Genomic DNA, 22784 nt, shown 5'->3' with positions numbered 1-22784 from the left:
TTAAACATGGATATGTTCAATGAATAGAACTGTGAGAGGGTACAAAATGCACTCTGTGGTTGAATCTCTTTCAATTTGGCATTTCAAACACAACAATTTCTAATGTTCTCCAGTGCCAGATAACAGATTGTAAATATTCATTTGTGTGAGAAGAAAATAAGAAAAGTCATAATTGTCCAAAATGTGACCAGAAGAGAAACAATTTGCTGAACACAAGTGTGCGGCATGGAACCATAAAAAGAAAGTAAATTATCAATTTTGGTTGAGGGCGCTGTTTCAATCAAGTCGGGAGACCTGCCCAAATGAAAGAAGCTTGATTCAATTTTACACAATGCACCCTGATTTTTGACACACATTCTCATGGAAATTAAAAAATGTGTAAAATTGGACGAAGTTAAAAATCCACGAGGATTTTCTGTCAGCAAGATCAATTGCACATATAAAACAGGGTTAAAAATTAGCGGTAGTCCTGTGCCCACAGACTACCAACTTTTCCCTGGGGCTACCAAAATCCATGAAATGGTAGCCCACATGGACTACAAAACCCTGTGACGTGAAGTTCAGTCAGTATTTGGCGTGCCATGTCTGGTCCTTCACTTTTGGACTAGCAAAATGCAGTGAAACTTAGCTGGGCATAGAAAAGCCAGACTGTTTTCTTATTATTTTATTTATTCATATTTATACTGGTTAGCTCCCTCAGTCAATAATGTACTGATTTCCAGAGAGGACTATGACTTTGTTATGCAAATTACGAAGACAACATGCCATGGAACTTATTTGCAACAATGTTTTCGACATCTGAACTGATGTACTTGGATGACAGGCACAGGAAATGATAGCCAATGAAAACACTGCCTTTTGATCGTAATGCATCTATCACAATTACACGGATATTTTGCCTCCTCCCTAGTCCATGGTCTACTTTTAGCCATGCTACAGTATGTCTCATGCATGTGCTGAGAAGTCACGGTCGTTGTCATGACAACTATTAAAATTTGCATACAACTCTGAGAATGAAACCAAGAGTTCACCAAACCTTTGAGGATCACTGTTGTCCGTTACACCCGTTTCCTTTGGGTATTAAAGGTGTGCAAGTATTCACATCAAATGACTAGAAAATTCACTTCATGGACAGAATCTTGAAAAAGTAGCTTTTCTTGTCTAGTTAACGAAGAATATTGCTAAAATAAAACATGCATTGTCACTGGACTACCAACTTTTGAAAATGGTAGCCCAAGTGGACTATCAGAGAAAAAAGTCAATTTTGAGCCCAGTAAAACAAGCAGCATCATTGCTAGACTCTCTCACAGCCCTTCGTTCGCTACGCAGTTATGCGCCCTCAACGGTCTTTCTAACAAGCAACACTAACCGAGCCAGCCGTGCTGTAGCGTAGCAGTTTGGTGAACTCAGCTGCATCATCTGAAAATTTGAAAATGGGCTAGTTTGAGAACTACTTTGGCAATCATTTATATACAAAATAAACAAGAAACAACGCTCTGCTTTATCATCAAGCACTGTAATTTCCCACGAGGACATCTGTATACTTCGATATATATATATATATATATATATATATATATATATATATATATATATATATATATATATATATATATATATATATATATATACACACACACACACCCCTTCGTGTTCATACCAAGATAACGAAAATATAGTTTTACTTTGTAAATATTTTATTCATCCACATACAAATTTAATAACATTTTAATGGGCAAGGCATATAAAAACAAATTGCATGTACACATTAAGTTTTGAACACACCAGACTATTTAGTATCACAAGTGGACTTTATTATACATTTAGAGACTAAAGGTGATGAGAATTCAACTATTTTGCATATTTTTCACCTTCTCACCACAAAAATTGGGCCAAAACCCATCGTTTTCAATTCAGGGTCTCAGTAAATTTTGTTGACTCATTTTGTCTTGCAATGTCTCCTCACCAGTGTGGCCTCTAGGCTGAACTGACATGCTGGTGCTTCAGGGAAATTCTCTTTGATGCACCATAATTTTACACAGTAAATGTACCAGGCTGTTACAGAAAGAGTAATTTCAAGAAATTGACTCAAAGATTTCAGCATTGTCATCAGTTCAAGGGCACACTGATCTATTGACACCTATACATCCAGTAAGATTTTCTGTTAAACCTGTCACAGAAAATTTGTAATTTTGTATTTGTACAATCCAAACTTTTGAAATGACAAGAAACTTTGTGAAAAATTGAAATGATAATTCTCTTTTTGGTGAAATATTCAGTGGTGTGTGGTTTGAGGTGACAGTCTCTACACACAAGACTGAATCTTTCAGTCTGATCTGGAATGTAATCTGTTAAAAAATGAAAAACTGAAATGGTGTTACAGATTGTTGCCATGAACAAAGATGACACAAAAGCATGTATGACAACATGGTGTTGTCTTTGAGCACATCCTGTCCATGTCCTTTCATTGGACTCTCATATCTGTACGTGTTTCTGTATTCCTGTTAACAATGAGCCACAGCATGTAACATAATTTCTCATTTGCAACTAGAAAGTCGTAAGTTCATTATAAATTGTCATAGTCAAGAAATATTGCTATAGTAATTCCTACACTAGAAGACAGTTCTGAGTAGAGGAGTGGTATCCAGCAAGTGTAAAAACCAACACAAAACTTAACCATTCACTTTCAAGAATATAATAAAATGCTGGACAGTGGCAGTGGAGTTGTTATGTACAATTCACTTCAAAAGAAAAATTCAACTGTTATAAAAAATGAAATCTCACAATTATATCAAATTGTTGAAAAAAAATCACACCTCACAGCTGTATATTTCAGAACAAGCACTGCAGCGCAAATCATGCAATGGATTAGAATGCAGATGTAAACAAGAGTTGGACTCAGAACTTTCTTGATTGCTCTAGTAAAGACAATGCACAACTATCTGGGCATGTGAAGGTCAATGAATAAAATGCATTCCAAAGACTCGATCAATGAGTGAGGGTGGCCAAGACCCATTTAGATCTCGTGTAAAGAGACTTAAACTGTCCTCCTTTACTTTTTAATGAGCTTCCATACTCCTATTACAGCTATACATTTGATCACATTGCTTTGAGCTCTCTGAATGCTCTCTCCTTTTCCCCTTTCAATCCGTATCCTTGTGGCAGATATGTCATTGGAAAGGGAAGTAGAAGAGACCAGTAATATTAAATCTTGGATACTGTATATGTGTAAAGGTTTGAACTTTCAGCATGAATGCGTGCAAGTTAGAAATGTTACAGAAGTTAAAAATCATACAATATTCAGGTATATCTTTCAAAGTTTGGTTGGAGTAAAGGACACGTTCAAGATTAGACATAGGAAATTAAGACTTTCCAGTCCTTTTGTGAATATCACGTTCTTGATCATGAATGCTAGAAGATTGTGTAAGTACGCTCAAGCTCAAATAAAATTTTAAAAATTCTCGTTGTAAAAAGCACGCATATAAGGATGCATATTTGCATATGGGTAACACAGTGCCAAGGTATAAATATATTACATATTCTTAAGTTCATTAAAAAAACAAAAACAATTTTTTTTCCCTAAATTGGGTACACTGCAGAGCAAATTGATGTGTAGAGCTGAACCATAGTGTCAAATCTATACATTTTATCACAAAATGTAAACTTGTAAAAACATATATTTATATCAGACTAAATGTAACAAAGGAGATTAAAGGGACAAAGTCGGCCATTTTTCATGAATTTTGTTGATACGAGATACTGCTTATATTGTTGGCATGTTGAAAGATACTGAATGAATGGGTGACCATGCATGTATTCAACCCCGATTTTGGACATGATCAATGAAACCATCGCGAAAATGAATTAATGGCCACGACCATTAATTAATTTTCGCAATGGTTTCATTGATGGTATCTAAATCTGGGGTCTAATATATGCATGGTCACCCGTTCATTCAGTATCCTTCAACATGCCAAACAATATAAGTAGTATATCACATAAAACAAAATTCATGAAAAATGGCCAACTTTGTCCCTTTAAGGCCTGTGTGATCCACTTCCCACCGACAGTATAATAATCTCAACCCCTGGGATTGAAAAAACACGCCAAAACATAAATAATTTTTTAAAATCATTTCAGTCTTCTTTGACAGTAAATTTAAAGTTTGAAAAGTTACCCTCTTTCTCATCATTTAACAGATCTGCAGGAATCAGCATTTTCAGCAAGAATGTTACAAGTTGAATCTTAAGTTTCAAAGCACAGTGACTAAACATCACATTTACACACTAAACAAAAGACAATATTTGACTGATCACAGTGGGTTGAAGGACTAAGGACTGATGTTGGTCATTCTTCTGTTGAGATTTCTGTACAATACAAAAAATATCACTGACAATAACTGTAACAGGTAAACTAAACTGGTTCTCTGTTTTGTTTCCTTGCATTTTCACCGTCACACATCTTTACAAAGACTCCTTTTTAATAGTAAGGTCACTTTCATCATCAGGCACCATTGGTGGTGTAATTGCTTGCATCTGGAATTATTTGCATGAAACCTATAGAGCATACACTCAAACATTAGTACAGGACAAGATATATTAATAATTTCTCCATCAAGGAACACAAGCAAGTGTATGAAGATATGAAATATTCCCATTTATATTAATGTTTCTACTTTATTTTTATTGCTTTCCATAAACCTAATCCCACATACTGGTATTTCCTACAGGGAACATGCATATTTCTACGGAGGAGAGAATCTATATGCTGCTAAAAGCAAAGTCACGAATTTGAGAAAAATTCCCATGGAAAACACAGGACTAATACCATGTAAATTTGCAATGTCAAAAAAAAACCAATTGTGAGAACTGGGGATTGAGAACTGCCCCTTTCAGTATACCATCTCTGGCTTTTCAGAGTTCTTGAGACATTCTTGTGGAGGCAACGTTTTTTATGGCCAAAGAAATGGGTGTTTGGATCAATATTGACAGAGAAATTAAAGAAGAATAGATTGGAAGGCTGTCAGAAAGTGGCCCTGTCACAGGTCACCAAGAGTCCTCGTTTTAACCACATAATAGTGAATTCAGCACACAAGTATTTACCCTTCGAATAAATCAAAGAATGGGAGGCACTTGAGAATTCACATGAAGGGCATAAATTTTGTTGGTGTACTTTAACCAGTACTTATCTTTTGTAGTTGTGTGGCCACTTACAGCCTATCATGCCAATTAATTCCAAAGTAAGTATTGGGTAATCACAATGCAATACTGCTGAAAAAGACCATAAAAGATGACTATGTAAAACAACAGAATCAGCCATTTGCCCAAGAGATAAATTTGCACCTAAAAAGAGAATTTTCTAGATTCTTATCAATCTCGTGCGTAGATCTCAAAATGGAGCTATACATACACATATCTTGACTCTCTTCCAAGATGCAGTGTGTATATAATATGGATATCCATATGCCTGGCAGAAATCTTTCAGTATCACAACCACTCATGAGAAATCAAACCATTGGGATTACACAGTATACTATACCATTTTCACAATAGCAGCAGCAAAACATGCTGTACAAAATATGACTACTAGCCATAAGAGTGCATGTCTGCCATTCTTTCATTAAACTTTGCTTTTTTGAATATATTTCAAGTTTAACTGAACCGGCAAATATCTGTGTAGCCACTGTCACGAAGTTACAAAGTGTTGGGAGACAAAATTTTTACCGACCAGTCTTTTGAAGGGAAAATCTTTACCAGATTTATGAAAAGCAATGTGTGAGGCTGCCTGTTCTGCCACTGTCATTTGTAATGAGTATTTCAAACAGATTCAATTCACTGCAGTCATTGTTATTGCTCCAAATGAATATTCTCCATACAAATCAATGTATGATTAGGTCCATTTACATAAAATATGATTGCAGTACAGTAGTGCGTAGGAATGAATCCAAACAATGCAGCATTTAGTAGCCTATCTTACACAGCCAAGCACCTCACTACAGTACTTCAGCACCTTCCCTACAAGAATAATTCTAGGAGACTGATGTAGTACCTTACCAACATCTTACACAGCCAAGTAGAACTCTAGAAGACTGCTACAGCACCTCATCTACATGTAAATGCTTGAACTCAATGCATAACAAAGCATTTTCCTCAGGATTTTGATACTATTTCTCTCTCTTAGTGCACCTCTCATTCATTTTGCAAATCTTTCAAATATGTACAGAAACTGACTACTTTGCATAACAAACCGTGCAGTGTGAACAAGTGTAATCCCTCCTGTACAACACAACATTAGAAAGTTAACCTTCCACAAGCAAGATAAAATGCTAGTTATTTTTTTATATAAATATTAAGTAAAGTCATTCCATAGATGGAGGCATAATGTGTGTCTAAGATTAAAGCACAAATATGATGGATGTTGATGACAGAAAAGTTAATCACTGCCACAAGTACAAAGAAAACACATCCACTGTCTGAGAAAACCCAGTAAGTACATTACATAGTGGCTGTGATGTTAAAGTACCACATATCTGAACACATTGTGTTTCTGCTGCTATACATTGCAACCACACCGTCCCCATTTTCTCTTCTCTCCAGTTCTCTCGCACCAATCCTTGATTCATTTGATGCTATGTAAATATTGAAGAGTAGGTGGGTATTTTGGACTTGATAATTGGTAAGCACTCCTGAAAGAAACAACACAAGCAACAGAAGTGAGTCATGCAGCATAAAATTGAGGTCAGCGATGGAAAGAGATTACACAAGTGTAATGATCACCATCAAAGTCTACATTTACTTTCTACCATTTTTCAATTTTCATCATTACATTTGAATTACGGAGGTGACTCATTTGTGCATTGCTAAACTGACTGCACACAACTTTTCCTTTCTAGAATTTTGGGGCTACAATTAAACTTACACTCCTAACTCTAAAATTATACATCAAAAAGAATCCATAGGCTGTGGCATTAATTACATGGGGTCACCTGCTACAACAGTTGCCATTGATGTGTACAGTGCAAATGGCTACAACTTATTACCGGGCTTTCTTTGTTTCTGTTGTGTATGTGAACTATATATTATGTATTAAGGTAGTATGCATCTCAAAAATGAAAGACTTTTAAACTTTTGCTCAAACTTTATTCAAGGAATCTTCAATCATTCTTATTCATAATCAAGAATAAAAATTGGAGGTCATCATGCAAATTTTGGTACTACAGAAACAAATTACCCAAGATTTACCGGTATTTGAAATTCAAAATTGCCACTATCCTTATGTTAATTCTATGGAGAAATTTTTGATTTTCATAAAACTAAGACGGTAAAAATTTTTCTAACACCAAGAGCTTTAAATGAGCCCAAACAAGAGGTAGATCAGAAAAGAATTGAAAAAGATTGAGAGTCCAAATATCTGTCCCAAAGGTTGTTACGTGCAGAGAAAACGAACAAAAGGGTGAACTCAGCAGTTAACGTTTTAAACAAAATTTATTACGAAAATAAAACTAATTGCTAAGTCAGGGATAGAGTACAAGCTTTAAAAGTGTACAGACTACTTATCTCAGCTGGGACGGCAAAGCTCCAGTCTCAGAGTTGTAACAGTCAGTTGGATGAATGAACAGTCCTTGCAGGCTTGAAGCTGCACAAAGTCCACAGTATAAATCCAGCGTTGGCAGTGAAGGTCTTGAAAAGTCTTGAGAATGACTACTGCTGGAGTTTAGTAACACACAAGAGTCACGATCCCAAAAGTCTGACTGGAAGCTGTGCACGTCCCTTTTATAAAGGCATATAAGAACAATCTAGAACTTTTATTGACATGCTAATTACTGTTCTAAAATTATCTCCCTTACACAACTAATCAACTTTCCAGAACATTCCAAACATGACTAATTGAATTCAAGGTTGTGAGGTCATCAAGGGCAGTGACCTTGAGAATGTTCTAGACTAATTGAACTCAGGTCATGATGAGTGTGGGGGAAATGACCTACATAACACACCCCCTCTTCAAAAAAAGAAAATTTTTCAAAGAAAAATCTTTCTTTTACAAATGTAATCTTGAAAAGGATTTAAGTACTCAAATTTTGTTTTACTCTAAAGTAAAATTTCTTGAAAGTGAACAACAATAAAATTTCTTGAAAGTGAACAACAATAAACTCTAAATACGAGAGAGACAGTCTGCAATTAAATTGTCTCTGCCTTTGATATGTCTAATATCAAGATTAAACTCCTGTAACATTAAACTCCATCTTAGCAATCTCTGATTTTTGCCTTTAAATTTCTGCAGAAAAACAAGAGGGTTGTGATCAATATAAACCACTATTGGCTGATTTGAAGAAGTAACATAAACTTCAAAATGCTGTAAAGCTAATATCAAAGATAAACACTCTTTTTCAATTGTAGAGTAGTTTCTCTGGGATTTGTTAAATTTGCGTGAAAAATAGCAAACAGGATGATCTACACCATGACTATCCTCTTGCAATAAAACGGCACCAGCAGCCGTATCACTAGCATCTACAGCTAATTTGAATGGCAAAGTGAAATCTGGTGCAGACAACACTGGGGCACTTTGCAGTATGGCTTTAAGTGTATCAAATGCCTGTTGGCATTGCTCTGACCAAACAAACTTTACTTTCTTTTTAAGTAAGTTAGTCAAAGGCTCAGTAATTGTGGAGAAATTCGGACAGAATTTCTGTAGTAACCAGCCATACCGAGAAAGCGCATCAGTTGTCGTTTGCAGTTTGGTATGGGAAAACTTGAAATGGCACTGATTTGCATCAACAGGTTTTACCTCACCCTGTCCTACAGTATGTCCGAGGTAAGTTACCCTCGCCCAACCAAACTCAGATTTGGCAAGGTTGACAGTCAACATTACTTTACTCAGTCTCTCAAAGAACTTCCGCATGAGCTTGATGTGTTCCTCCCAGGTGTCACTATACAGGATGACGTCGTCAACGTAAGCTGCACATCCGTCTAGCCCGGATATGACGTCGTTGATCATCCGTTGGAACGTTGCCGGAGAGTTCTTCATTCCGAATGGCATCACCTTGTACTGGAACAATCCGTCTGGTGTAACAAAGGCGGATATTTCACGAGCACGATCCGTCAGAGGGACTTGCCAAAATCCCTTCAGTAGGTCAAATTTCGTCACGTACTTAGCTTTTCCCACTCGGTCGATGCAGTCATCAATCCTCGGGATTGGGAAAGTGTCTGTCTTTGTTAAAGTGTTGACCTTCCTAAAGTCCGTGCACATACGATAACTGTGATCTGATTTGGGAACAAGTATGCACGGCGAACTCCAGTTACTTTTACTGGGTTCAATAAAGTCATTGTCCAGCAGGTATTTGACTTCTTCCTGGAGATATTTTGCTTTTGTTGGATTCAGTCTGTATGGATGTTGTTTTACAGGCTTACTGTCCCCAACATCAACGTCGTGATAGATGACGTTTGTCCTCGTTGGAACATCTTGAAACAGGTGTTTATATTCATGGAGCAGTTCTTTCACCTGTTGTTGTTGTTCTGGCTGGAGGTGTGCCAACTTTGTAGACTCCAGCTTCTCCAGGATTTCTGAGTTCTGAAGCTTGACCGAGCCCAGCTTTGAGTTTAGAGTATTTTCACTCAAGTCAGTTTCAGTATCACTATCTTCATAATGGTTTGAACTGACTGCACTGACAGGCTTTGTTTTAGTAGGATTATCCCTATCCAAATATGGCTTAAGCATATTTATGTGACATAGCTGTTTTTGTTTTCGCCTGTCAGGTGTTATTATGATGTAATTTAAATCACTCAATTTCTTATCAATTAGGTATGGCCCAAAGTAACGAGCATGGAGTGGTTTGCCAGGAATTGGAAGTAGAACAAGAACTTTTGACCTGGTTCAAACTTCCGTTTTGAGGTGCCTTTATCATATTTGGTTTTCATTGACTGCTGAGATGACTCAAGATTTACTCTGGCTAATTCACATGCTTTAGAGAGTTTCGTACGAAAATCTGACACATATTGCAAAATATTCAGACAATCATCATCGTCTGATAGGAATTTCTCTTTAACGAGCTTAAGTGGGCCACGGACTGTATGTCCAAATACAAGCTCAAATGGGCTAAAACCAAGAGACTCTTGAATTGACTCTCTAACAGCAAAGAGCAGAAAATGAATTCCTTCATCCCACTGCTTCTCTGTGTCAAAACAGTAGGTCCTAATCATGTTTTTCAAAGTTTGATGAAATCGCTCAAGAGCACCCTGACTTTCTGGATGATAGGCGGATGACCTATACTGTTTAATGCCTAGCTGATCCATTACTTGTTGAAAAATACCAGACATAAAGTTGGAGCCTTGATCGGACTGGACACATTTAGGGAGGCCAAATAAAGTGAAAAAATTGACTAAAGCTTTCACTATAGTCTTTGTCTTTATATTTCTCAGTGGTATGGCTTCTGGGAACCGAGTAGATGTACACATTATTGTCAACATGTACTCATTTCCTGATCTTGTTTTGGTAGGGGCCCAACACAGTCTATGAGTATCCTACTAAATGGTTCTTGAAATGCAGGAATTGGCTGTAAAGGGGCCTTTGGAATAGTCTGATTTGGCTTTCCTACCATTTGACATGTGTGACAAGTTTTACAGAAATGTGCTACATCCTGCCTGAGATTAGGCCAATAAAAGTGACTGAGAATTTTATGATAAGTTTTCCTGACTCCTAAGTGACCAGCCCAGGGGGTTTCATGGGCCAGGCGCAATATTTCAGCACGGTAGGGCTGTGGAACCACAATTTGATGTTTTATAGCCCAATCGTCATCAACCAAAACGTCTGGAGGTCTCCATTTACGCATGAGAATACCAGATTTTGTATAATAGGAAACAGAGCTATCTGAAGTTTTACCTTCATCATCTACCCTGTCAAACAAACACAAAATATCTGGGTCTTTGTGTTGTTCTGCAATGAGATTTGATCTAGAAAATGTCTGACTTTGGTCAGCAGAAGTTTTACTGGAAGTTTCAAATCCACGAGGGATAACGGAATGATCCGTGTCAAACACCTGACTGAGAAAGGTGTCATTTAAGTCAACATCTGTGACATTATTTTTGAGAGTATTTTGATTCTCGGAAGTTTTCTTTGACATGGCTCGAGTAATGGCACATGAAGGAAATAAATCGGGTATGTCTTGTTCAATTGGCTCCGGATCCTGATCTAAACTAGGATTATCAGTCACAAGTGGATTAGTAATGACCTTGTCCCCAGCAAGGTCGTTTCCAAGAAGAAGGTGAATCCCTTCAAAAGGCAAAAAAGGCCTAATACCTAAAGTCACAGGTCCAGAAACAAAGTCCGAAGACAAATAGACATTATGGAGAGGAACAGGAATGTAGTCATTGCAATCTACCCCCTTAATAAGAACTTTAGAACCTGAAAATGACTTTTCAGAAAACGGCAGGGTATCTGCCAACAAAAGAGACTGGGAAGCCCCGGTATCTCTTAAAATTTTGACAGGGGTAGCTGAAGAAAAATCACTAGAAAGTGATATAAAACCATTATGAATAAATGGTTCGAAAATACCCATAATGCTATCTTGAGAAGAATTGACCTTGACCTCATTAATTGGGGATAAGAGGGGTTTAACCTCAGAAAATGTGTTACACACATTATTAGACTCTAATTGAGTTGATGAAGAAATAAAGCCGGTTGGCTTAGATCCACTTTGACCACTTTGACCTTCACGTTTTCTTTTCAATTTGAAACAATCTGACATTAAATGGCCGTCTTTCTTACAATAATTACAAGAAAGTGTACCGAACTGTTTGTCAGAAGGAGATTGAGACTTGGGATTTGATGATGTGGAAGTGTTACTTGAATTTGTGAACTGTTGTCATTTGATTTCCTACTCTCCTTTGAAAAATTCTTGGATGAAAAGGACGAGTTAAATTTACCTGCATTGTTTCTGTATGAAAAGGACTGGGATGGTTTGCTGAGAAATGAAGATTTGTGGGTCAATGAATAATCATCGGCCAAACGTGCAGCAACCTCCAATGTATCTGCCTTTTGTTCATTGATAAACGTCTTGATGTCACTCCGGATGCACCTTTTAAATTCCTCAATCAAAACAAGTTGTCGTAATTTGTCATAATTCTGACTGACCTTTTCAGAAGAACACCAACGATCAAACAGTTGTTCTTTGTTCGAGCAAATTCAACATAAGTTTGATCCTTCACCTTCTCACAATCCCTAAATTTCTGACGGTACGCTTCAGGCACCAACTCATAACCCTTGAGAATTAATTCCTTCACAGAATCATAATTTGAAGCCTGCTCTACTGACAACTGAATGTAAATTTCTCTGGCTTTACCCACCAAAGCACTCTGCAAAAGCATAGACCAGGACTCCTTAGGCCAATTCAGACTCTGAGCAATTTTCTCAAAATGGAGAAAATATTTGTCAACATCCTTTTCTTGGAAAGGGGGAACTAACCTGAAATGCTTAGTGATGTCAAACTTGTCTGAAGGGAAGAATTTTCCTGACTGTCCAAGCTCTAAACGTTTTATTTCTACCTGTAATCGCTGTTCTTCTAATCGCAATTCTTTTTCTCTCTGTCTTTCTTCCATTTCTTTTTCCAATTCCAATTTCTTAAGCTCCAAATCTGCCTGTATTTCTAATTCTAATTTTTTGAGTTCGAAGGAGGACTCAGGCTCATAATCTTTTAAGGCAGACTCCTCAAAATGGCCAGAATTAACTAAATGTTTTGCAATCTTGAACTGTATTTGCCGCTTGCGCATAGATCTTTTGACATCTACTTTAAGGAAATTTGCCAGTGCTATGAGGTTGTCTTTTCTGAGGGAATTAAATGTGTCCTGATCAAGGTCATCCATAAATTCGTCTGGCTTGAATTCCGCCATGATTGAATTTCGCTGAGTTCACAGTATACAGTAGTTTTGAAAAGGCAGGCAAAATGTTGTCAAACGGCTCAAAAATATTCGTATCCCGGACAAGCCCCCAATTTTGTTACGTGCAGAGAAAACGAACAAAAGGGTGAACTCAGCAGTTAACGTTTAAACAAAATTTATTACGAAAATAAAACTAATTGCTAAGTCAGGGATAGAGTACAAGCTTTAAAAGTGTACAGATACTTATCTCAGCTGGGACGGCAAAGCTCCAGTCTCAGAGTTGTAACAGTCAGTTGGATGAATGAACAGTCCTTGCAGGCTTGAAGCTGCACAAAGTCCACAGTATAAATCCAGCGTTGGCAGTGAAGGTCTTGAAAAGTCTTGAGAATGACTACTGCTGGAGTTTAGTAACACACAAGAGTCACGATCCCAAAAGTCTGACTGGAAGCTGAGCACGTCCCTTTTATAAAGGCATATAAGAACAATCTAGAACTTTTATTGACATGCTAATTACTGTTCTAAAATTATCTCCCTTACACAACTAATCAACTTTCCAGAACATTCCAAACATGACTAATTGAATTCAAGGTTGTGAGGTCATCAAGGGCAGTGACCTTGAGAATGTTCTAGACTAATTGAACTCAGGTCATGATGAGTGTGGGGGAAATGACCTACATAACAAGGTGCATTCTACCTTAATATACTGTGTATTCAAAGTTGTAGAAATCCCCAGTGTTAGAGCTGCGCATTTACATGTTGGTAGTGAACCAATCAGATTAAAATCGCATGTAGGGATGATGTTTCCACCTTTGCTTATTCTTTGCTGTTCTCGTTAGCTGCTAGTCACCTCAATACATCTGAACCAATGCTAGAGGAGATCACATTCAAATCTCGCACATTGGCAATGACAGCAGACCAATCGGAAAACGGTTTACAACCCAACTGAGTATTTTCAATGTGACACCACGAAGCTGCTGATATGTGGCTTCTGTATGGTTCAAACACAGACTGTCTATGGTCTCCATGAACTGATGGACTGTGTGAGTGTGTCTTGTACACATAAATGTTACTTAAACAAGGAGTACCATGTCTGTGCAGTTTATTATTATGGTTTCTTTCCTCTGGGGTGGGTGTATGTAAAACACGATCTGATTATCTTCCGCAAAGCGTCAGATTTGAACACAATATCCTATGGCAGTTTTCAGATGTAGTGCAATGACTATCAGCTAATGAAAACAGCGAATAACAGGCTCAGCAAATAATGGGCAAAGATGGAAATGTCACCATCTCTACATCTGATTTTAATCCAATTGGTAGGAAACATGGTACAGGTATATCAGTATAGTGTCAAAGCCGTTTTGCAATTTTATATGACTATGGCTTCCAAACAGTAACATATTCCATCAACCTTTGTAACTTTGTGAACGGTTCAATAAAAGTTCTGATATACTTCTGACTTTGAAAAAAATTATTGTCCACCTACCACTGAAAATATTAGAATTTTGTGTGCATTTAAAAAGCCATGTGGAACATGTGTTCCATAACATGACTATTTCCAGGCACCCCAAGTGCAGTGAATTCTGCAGGGGCCTCTGAGTGTTCCCTTTGGACAGTTTTAAAGTACGAATTGGATGATAGCCAGAATACGTCTCAAGTTCTGTATGTGTAATTTTACAAGCCATAAGAAGCACATCTAAAATAGCCTTCCATACTAGGCCCACTCAGAGCCCCAGTCACAAATAGAAGATGTATAATAATAAGGTGGTTGTTAAAATACCGTAAAGGATAAACTTTGACATCAGCATCATACGTAAACCTCTGCTTTGTGTTAGGTGATATGTTGTCCTTGTGTATGTGATAACCTCATAATAGAGAATTAGACTTGTCAAGGATCAAAGAATGGTCATTTTCCTCACTACAGTGACTACCGTGGTAACCTTACCTTTCCTAAGGCCTGTTCTATCTGTTGCAATGCTTCTGTGACTTTATCTCGGTACTTCTTCTCCATCGACCTCTTTGAAAGCTGTGCAGAACAGAAACATCATGGTAAGGCCAGGAAGAAGTGAAGATATACATTACTAGGCAGCATTGCTCTTGCAAGAAAATCAAAAGAATGACATTTTTTCCTCTCTGCTAAAACAAAGGTCACACATGCTGAATATCATATCAATAAAATGCCAGAGACAGATCATTTGTTGTTTGTTGAGCAAAGTGTGGCATGATTATTAAACATGACTTTACTTCACATTATTTTTCAGTTGCAGATACGGTGACAATATCTTGCTCAATTTGCAACACAGAATAAATCAGCCTTTTATCAGGGTAGTTGAAACAACCTACGTGCAGATTAAGGATTCAATAATTTTGAATGATGATCAAAAGCTTGCACTATTACTCCTCATGATGGGATAATTTGAATAAAACTAAAATTCCAGAAAACATGAATCCCCACCTCAACAAAACAGAGAGGTTACATTGTAGTTTGCCTTACAAATATCTGAGTTTATCACAGTGGTACATAAACCACTGGAATCCATTCAATTCACAAGGCAAAATTGAACAATACAGACGACCTACATACACATAGTAACTCTGTTTTCTTTGTGACAAAAAACTGTTGGGGGCATTCACCTCCTTGTTATGCTTTGTATGACAGATGATTATAGAGATATCACAAGGTTATTCAATACTCACTGTTCCAAGCAATTGTTTGATGTGTGGATTCAAAGCGGGTCCCACTGCTACACTAAGCTGAACCAAAGCATTGAGGCCACCTTCAAATACGGACGGATCACTGTGTGTCTGCAAATACAAACATTTCAGAATTTGTCATGAAGTGTTGGAACATGAGAAACACACAATGCTGGGCTACATACCAAAGACAGCAAAGGTTAAAGGACAGCGAAAAAGCCATAGCTCCATTAGCATGAATCATTGTACACATTTCTTTCCCAGGGTTCATACACTTCAAGTAAATCAAAATTCCAGGACTTTCCAGGAGTTTTTTTGCCATTTTCCAGGAGTATTTGTGGTTGAAAAATGCCATTTTCCAGGAGTGTTTGCACAATAAAGCTTGCAATTTTAATAAGAATCATATACTAATTGTTTCTAATGTTTTCCTTGTCCCACAAAACTTCAGCCCATAAGACATCATTTTGCTGACAAATGCAGTCAATGACGAGTTGACAGGTTTTGACGGTGATGACATCTTGAATAACATCGCTGACGATTGAGACAGTAAGTGAGGCTACCCACAATTCTCCATGATCTGTACACACGTAGATCACTCACTGAACTGAAGCAAATTTCTTCTGTACACAGAACAATATTTAAAAATTCTGGCAACATAGTTCTGATCATCATAATTTTCTGATTTCTCACTTTGAATAATGAGATGATAAACCCCATTTCCTCGGAGGAGATAGCAATTTTGTAATTTTGTCGACATAGATTTTTGACAGCCATACACAATATTTTCAAGGAAACTGAGAGAATAAGTTGCATCTGTGTTGGCAAAAGAAAGAGTATTGATTTTTTTAATGTTCGTAACAAAGGAAATTTGCATGTCTGACAGGTGGTATGATGAGACCATCTTAGTTGCTGATAACTTTATCTTGACAAGTGTGCAATTTTTAACACCTCCAAACATCGACTTCTCATTCAATTTACTCTTGAATTTTAAACATAATCAATAATTTAGGAACACAATGTCAACAAATAATCCTGAATTTAAATTGTAAGTAAAAAATTGTTAAGAAAGTGATAAAATTGAAAAAAGCCTTGAGTAAAAAATGTCTGAGTGAACAAATCAAGGGGAATTGTGGGTAGCCTCACTTACTGTGCAGTTGCGAGTGTGGTGTCAGGAAAGATAAACTCAGGGAAGGCTTAGAATTAGTCGACGACTTTACATTTGATGAAGATCGGGCAAAGAAATCATTAATTTTTTATTTACTTGCTCCTGTTTTTCTCCTACCAGAGCTCGATGTTTTGCTCCTGTAGCTATAGCATGGCTTTTCATAGCTCCGCGTATGATGCTATGTGTTCCCTGCATTATATTATAAAGCGTCCCACTACAGCCCTGTGAGGTCCATAGACACGCGGTCCCACTTTGGACCGCACACAAAAAACTTCTTTTCTAACTACTTTCGGCCGAAATCAACTCGATTCCAATCTATGCCTACCCGAATCACTCAACCGCTCACAGACTGCAAAAAAGAACTGTTCGCATGACGTCAAAAAACCATAAGTTTGCTGGTAATGCACGGTGAAGGGCACAAAGGCCGGCAATATCTCGCATGAATGTGCCGAATGGCAAGCCACGGGAACACGGAGCATCATACGTAGTGCTAGGCTTTCCGATACATCGAAAGTCTTTTCACAAAGTTTGCATCTTGCCGCGAATTTATCTTGCGCCCGCTCAAGCCATCCTACGTACTCGGGCTGTTTCAACCAATGATCGCTGAATAAACACTTTGCAGGAGGCATTGCTGTGACTGGTGACCCGAACAAGCTTTAAATTTCAACACGGTCCCTCCACAATCTACTCATGCATACTTCGATGTCACTGTACGTGCGTGCAAAACCATGGATAATGGAATACACAACATGGTCTCGCCCACGCTAGTACAAGGGTACCCCTTTACGACATTTAAGAAACACTACTACGCTTTCCAAATTTTGTCTCGGGAGGGCTCCCCACCTGTCGCAAAACATCTTTTCGCATTTTTGCAATTTTGACGCTCGACAATTATACTGTTTGACGTTCACCCTTACGATCAGGCCGTTCTCGACCGTGTGCGATCGTAACTAGCGATTTTCCAGGAGTTTTCCAGGAGTAATTTTGATTTTCCAGGAGTTTCCAGGAGTTTCCAGGAGTGGTTTTAAATTCCAGGACTTTCCAGGACTTTCCAGGAGCGTACGAACCCTGTTTCCCTTTCAACTCTAAGAAAGTTATGAAATATTGCTTTAGAATTGTTGCCAAATGCACACTTCTATGAAAATCACTGCTTCCAACAGATTACTTTCGTGTTGATATTGAATACATATTTACTATAGCACTGGCAGTTGAATTCAACTGTATGACCTATGGCAACAAAAGATGGCTTTTTTCATGGCCAGCAAGCTTAGCAACCATAAGTTGAAATGAGGTTACATAAACATTCATTCACTCACACTCACAGTCACACAAACAGCAAAGTGGTCTGCAGAGATGAACCTTAAATTATCTGACATTCACCAAATTACAGTGAGAATTCAAAAGTCACTTGCTTTGGTTTTGTCCAGTGTCTTACATTTGATGGTAGATTTCCTTACTTTTGCAAGGAAATAATCCTTTTTTTCATATTATGGCTTTTTCTCTGCAGAAGGCAGCTGTTTGGCTACCTATAACATGCAAATGATACTACACTAATAGCTCTCAAGGTATATTATGTATGTTTTCACGCAGTCTGAAAATCATTTCAAATTTCCTGACATGTGTTGGAGGAGACACTTACCAATGCTGCCCTTAGAGGTCCGATAATTTTCGGCAAAATTGGGACAACTTTCTCATTTGCATCATAGACTGCTAAAAGCTCTTTAAATCCGACTTGGGCAACAAACACATATGGATGTTTTGTTTCCCGTAGTCCCTACATGATTGTAATGATAAAATGAGGGAATTAGTAGGAATAAAATGAATACTATTTTTAGATATTAATCATCTCATGCATCTTCTTTTATTGCAACGATCATGGCATTTCACTACTCAATACTATTTTGGACTTGATAACCTCAATTTGCATTCTGCATTCATAGCAAGTGCCTTAATAATCATTAATAATTTTCAATAATTCTGGCATTAAATTTGTGTACTTCAGTGAAAAACTTCAATGAAGCCATGCATTCTGTACAGTACAGTCATTGTTAAGAACTGAATTCTAGTCAAGAATACAACTCAGTAGTAAACAATAACCTTGGGTACTGCAATCTATACACGTTGAACACTGAGTATTTTGATAATTTTTTACACACTGAACACATATACTATACAACTACAAGTATGCCAGTAGTTACACCATTAACTTTGAAACCATAAAGCCTGCTAAAGTGAGTGATACTCTGGTGAACTATCTAATCACTTTTTTTCACAAATTATGTATAAAGTTACATCAGAGTCAAGAAGAACATTTTCATACAAGTCATAAGCTTCATGGTTATCAACACAGAGAAATGTTGAAGCAACTGACCAAAAAGAGCAATATTTATCGGATCTCCTTGACAGACTTGTCAAAATTGACCTACCTCTGCTAGTGTTATAAGTACTGGATCAAAAGCTACCTCTTCAACTGGTGTGGCCCAATGCAGTTTGTGTTTCACTGAACCATGAGTAAGTCTATGGAAGTGACAAAAACATGAAGATGACAATGCAGTGCATGTTACCATGAACATGTACACTTTGTCCTCCAAATGTTACTATTGGTTGTAAGTTCCGTACACTTGAATTTCCTACTGTCACTTGATTTGTTTGGTAAGTCACTTGTTAGGGCACAAAGTCACTTGGTATTCACCATCAATCTCAAAATAGTACTGGGAGCTATTATAAATTCACAATACAGTATAAGTATCACATTGCAACGTTGGCTACTGCAAATTTGTTCATAAGTTTATATGACGACATCAGTGAAAGCAAAACATTTTTAAATATTTTCCTTGTATATTATTGATTGATATGTGATGATATTTATCAGTCCTGATACTAACAACTCCTTGAATATGTCTAGTAATCTGTGTTTTTTGACACTACTTACAACTATACAAAAAAGATTGCACTTGACAACTTAATGCAACAAGATCATGGTGTAGTGAGTGAAAGTGAGTTTTTACCTGCAAGGCACTCCACCATTAGCATACAAAGTAGCAAATGATGACTTTGGTCCTTTGTCATAGAACTGAAAGGGAAAAATTAGGAAGTGGCAATAATTTAAGATCCAATTATAATAAAATAATATGTAGAGATAGCAATGCTTCAACTGTCGCTACTTTTTTTTTGCCTTCTTACTTAGTGCTGTAAGGGATCATTAGAAGCAAAGGTTGAAACACACAATCTCAGTCAAACATTTGATATTAATATTCAGAATGACGATTACACAGTATTTTGATGGGGGGGGGGGGGTTATTGGTAAGAGTATTTATCAACCTTTACATTGTACTTGAAATTTCCCACCACCCCCACCCCCAGCACTCCCCGGGAAAATGGGTATTCATGCATATTCCCAAATCACAGGAAAGGGGGAGTTTTTCCTCTTTTACTAAGTCCATGAAAACGTGAAAATGGGATACTTTTTAGCAAAGGCTCATCCCTGAAAGAATTAAAATACCCCTTTGAAATCTGGTAAACACTGTATTGACATGTACAGCCATGTCAGGGATAAATTGAAAACCAGATTTTTCTTAAAAAGGATGTCATCATGTACTCTTTCTTCCCAAAATTTATCGTTTTCCTTCAGACTGTGTAATGGTGGTACACTGGTGCATACAACAATGACAGTCTACATATTCATGTGTCAAGACGATCTCACTGCTGCATACGACATTGACACGGTTGTAACTGCATTTCACTATTTGCAATTAACTAAGTCGACCACTTCTAGATTTTATAAATTAGGCAGTGTTTGCTTGTTTATTTTATCCTATATTTCTCATAATAAGTCCAGAGTAATTTTTTTTTGTTAAAAAATGCCAGATGAAGTGTTTCGAAAACTTCCCCTCTGTATACCATTGTGTGGTTCCTCCCTGTACAAAGGCACCAGTAAATTATGTGTGTACATCAACTGCTTCCTGAGAGTGAGGTACTATCAATCAATGTTTCTACTGAAGGGATTTGGATGCAGGGGATGCTACAGCTTTTGTTGTTGACAGGGGTTTGCTCTCCATAAATAATCGATATCACTGATCGACGCTCATGCCCAAAATTTTCGATAGGAAATGTATGGTTTTCATGCAAATCAGCCCAATCTAATTGTAAAGACTATGGGGCGACGTCAGCATTTTCCAATTGTCACTTGCACTGGAGTTAAAGACGAAGCTCGGGCCATTATGTAATTGTAAACAACAACACCAACACTATGAACCTTCACACATTTCGGTTTGGATATTGAATGATTAGTATGCGAGTTCAAAATTCTGCAAGGATTGTACTCTATATTACTGACTCCAAATTACCGATGGCATGATTTCGTGCAGTCCTTGTTACCGAATCGCTCGCTGGATCTCGGAAAAGCGATCTTTTCGATAACTTGCAGCGGCAGAACCGAAGACAGTACACATGAAGAACGCAAATTACACACTGACTAATTGACGATATGAAGTCAAGACATGTCTCGACAGAACAAGACATCACAAATGTATGCAATGTCTAGCGCTGGCAGGGTGATCTAGCTCACCATCATTGCTAAAAACATATGCAAATGGCAACTTACAGGATCAATTGTTTTAGGATTCAGGCGGTCTGAAGGTCTCGAAGGCTTTCCGCTGCTGCCAGCTGACGACGGTTTCGATCCCGTTGAGCTTGTTGAACCTGCACTGCTACTGCGCGACTTACTGCCTCCCCCGGACGAAACTCTAGGAGGTCCAAAGCTCGTCATTTTTGGAACGTTCTCAGCTATACGAATCTGTTAATTATTCCTGCCTCCTTCCAACGTAAGAACGATGCTATTGCCCTTACATACAAACACAACCGGTGGCGAAATGTTTTATCGCACGTAACTTGTCAGTTCACAACAGCCGCCATTTTGCCAATGGCATTGTGGGTCATCTTACATCGCTAAGCATGCGTATTTGTTGCTAGGCCCTGCCTGCGCAAACGGTGCGCTAGCGCTGAAAGTTACCAAGGCTATCAAAGCACTGCAACATTTACGTTTTCAGCTGTATTTCTCCTCTGTAAAAAGCATTATAAAGTTATTCATTGTGATTTTATTTAGCTATTTTTGCCAAGGTGAAACTCACTAAATAAAATTAGTTTGTTGATCAGTTGAATTTAAATTAATAATGATCTTTGCTTTTGTACTGACAAACCAGTGACTTTGAATGTCAGGAAAAATGTCTCGTACATTGAAATTTAAAACTTTTAAAAAAGTCCAAGAAAAAGAAATTCTTCTACATTATATTACTGTAATTATTTGTCAATCCCAGGTTACTCTACCCCACTCAGTAACCCTGGTCATTCTAAACAAACTCAAAAATGAAAAAGTTTTGTCCGTGCCAATATTGTGACAATAAAGAGTCATGTCATACTACGTGTAGCACTCCATCCGCTCTCAAAATAATGCTAGAAATTTAAAGGAATGAAGAAGGGGCAGGTGCAATGTTAGGCCACTTTGAATTGTTGAAATGTTTATTTTTTGCTTATTTGAATACGATAACACAATGTAAACTGTCAAAGATAAAATTCATATAAAAAAGAAAAGGATACAATATTCTCTGGCTTGTGTGGGCTATGAATAAGCACTATAAGCCCTTGGAGGAGAGAGAGAGAGAGAGAGAGAGAGAGAGAGAGAGATTATTAATAGGTCGTAACCGAATAAGTCTGTATTAATATTTCATCTTTTCAGCTTTAAAGAAAATATTCTTCATGTCAAAGAAAGAGCAAGAGAACATTTACTGACCATGAACACAAACGACAAATAAAATCTCACAACTTGCTGACAATTTTGCTTCCACGTTGCTTTCTCTTTGTTCGCTTCACATCCCATTGTGTAATTTGATATGTTTATTGCACTTTCGGGCAAAAACTGTCAGTAACAGAATATTGTTTTGACCATTATAACGGTAAGGCTGTGAACCATCGACATCATCGCATATACGGATATGTTGTTGTGAGCCAAATGCGCCCTCTACCAACATTCAATGATAACCCTGTTGTTTTCCCAACTTTTT

The 22784-nt window shown here is 37.5% G+C and overlaps 2 protein-coding genes across 3 annotated transcripts in view; one reads left to right on the top strand and one right to left on the bottom strand.

The window, feature by feature from the left end:
* Positions 1-22784, top strand: part of LOC139120144 (regulator of G-protein signaling 12-like) — a 435920-nt gene that overhangs the window by 50604 nt on the left and 362532 nt on the right. The gene's annotated exons all lie outside the window — the stretch shown is intronic.
* Positions 1680-21665, bottom strand: LOC139120149 (PACRG-like protein). 2 transcript variants are annotated; one of them, XM_070684307.1, is made up of 7 exons: positions 21329-21664; positions 19734-19798; positions 19152-19242; positions 18365-18499; positions 15564-15671; positions 14812-14892; positions 1680-6685 (listed from the first exon to the last, which is right to left on the bottom strand). In XM_070684307.1, exons 1-7 carry the CDS (start codon positions 21491-21493, stop codon positions 6629-6631), a joined length of 702 nt encoding a protein of 233 aa, XP_070540408.1. In that variant the 5' UTR covers positions 21494-21664; the 3' UTR covers positions 1680-6628. The 2 variants fall into 2 exon arrangements, with proteins under 2 accessions (XP_070540408.1, XP_070540409.1); XM_070684308.1 differs by lacking the exon at positions 1680-6685 and adding an exon at positions 13090-13329 and having other exon boundaries at positions 21329-21665.

The sequence above is a fragment of the Ptychodera flava genome, chromosome 20, assembly GCF_041260155.1.
Source record: "Ptychodera flava strain L36383 chromosome 20, AS_Pfla_20210202, whole genome shotgun sequence".
Classification (NCBI taxonomy): Eukaryota; Metazoa; Hemichordata; class Enteropneusta; family Ptychoderidae; genus Ptychodera; species Ptychodera flava.
Note: the sequence above shows the minus strand (reverse complement) of the source record. Positions and strands in the feature narration are given on the sequence as shown.

Excerpts from the sequence above, each read along its gene's own strand:
- LOC139120149 (XM_070684307.1), bottom strand. The coding sequence starts at position 21,493 with ATGACGAGCTTTGGACCTCCTAGAGTTTCGTCCGGGGGAGGCAGTAAG. Across the intron at positions 19,799-21,328 it reads ATCCTAAAACAATTGATCCT|TTCTATGACAAAGGACCAAA; the intron begins GTAAGTTGCCAT and ends TTTCCCTTTCAG. Across the intron at positions 19,243-19,733 it reads AATGGTGGAGTGCCTTGCAG|ACTTACTCATGGTTCAGTGA; the intron begins GTAAAAACTCAC and ends TCACTTCCATAG.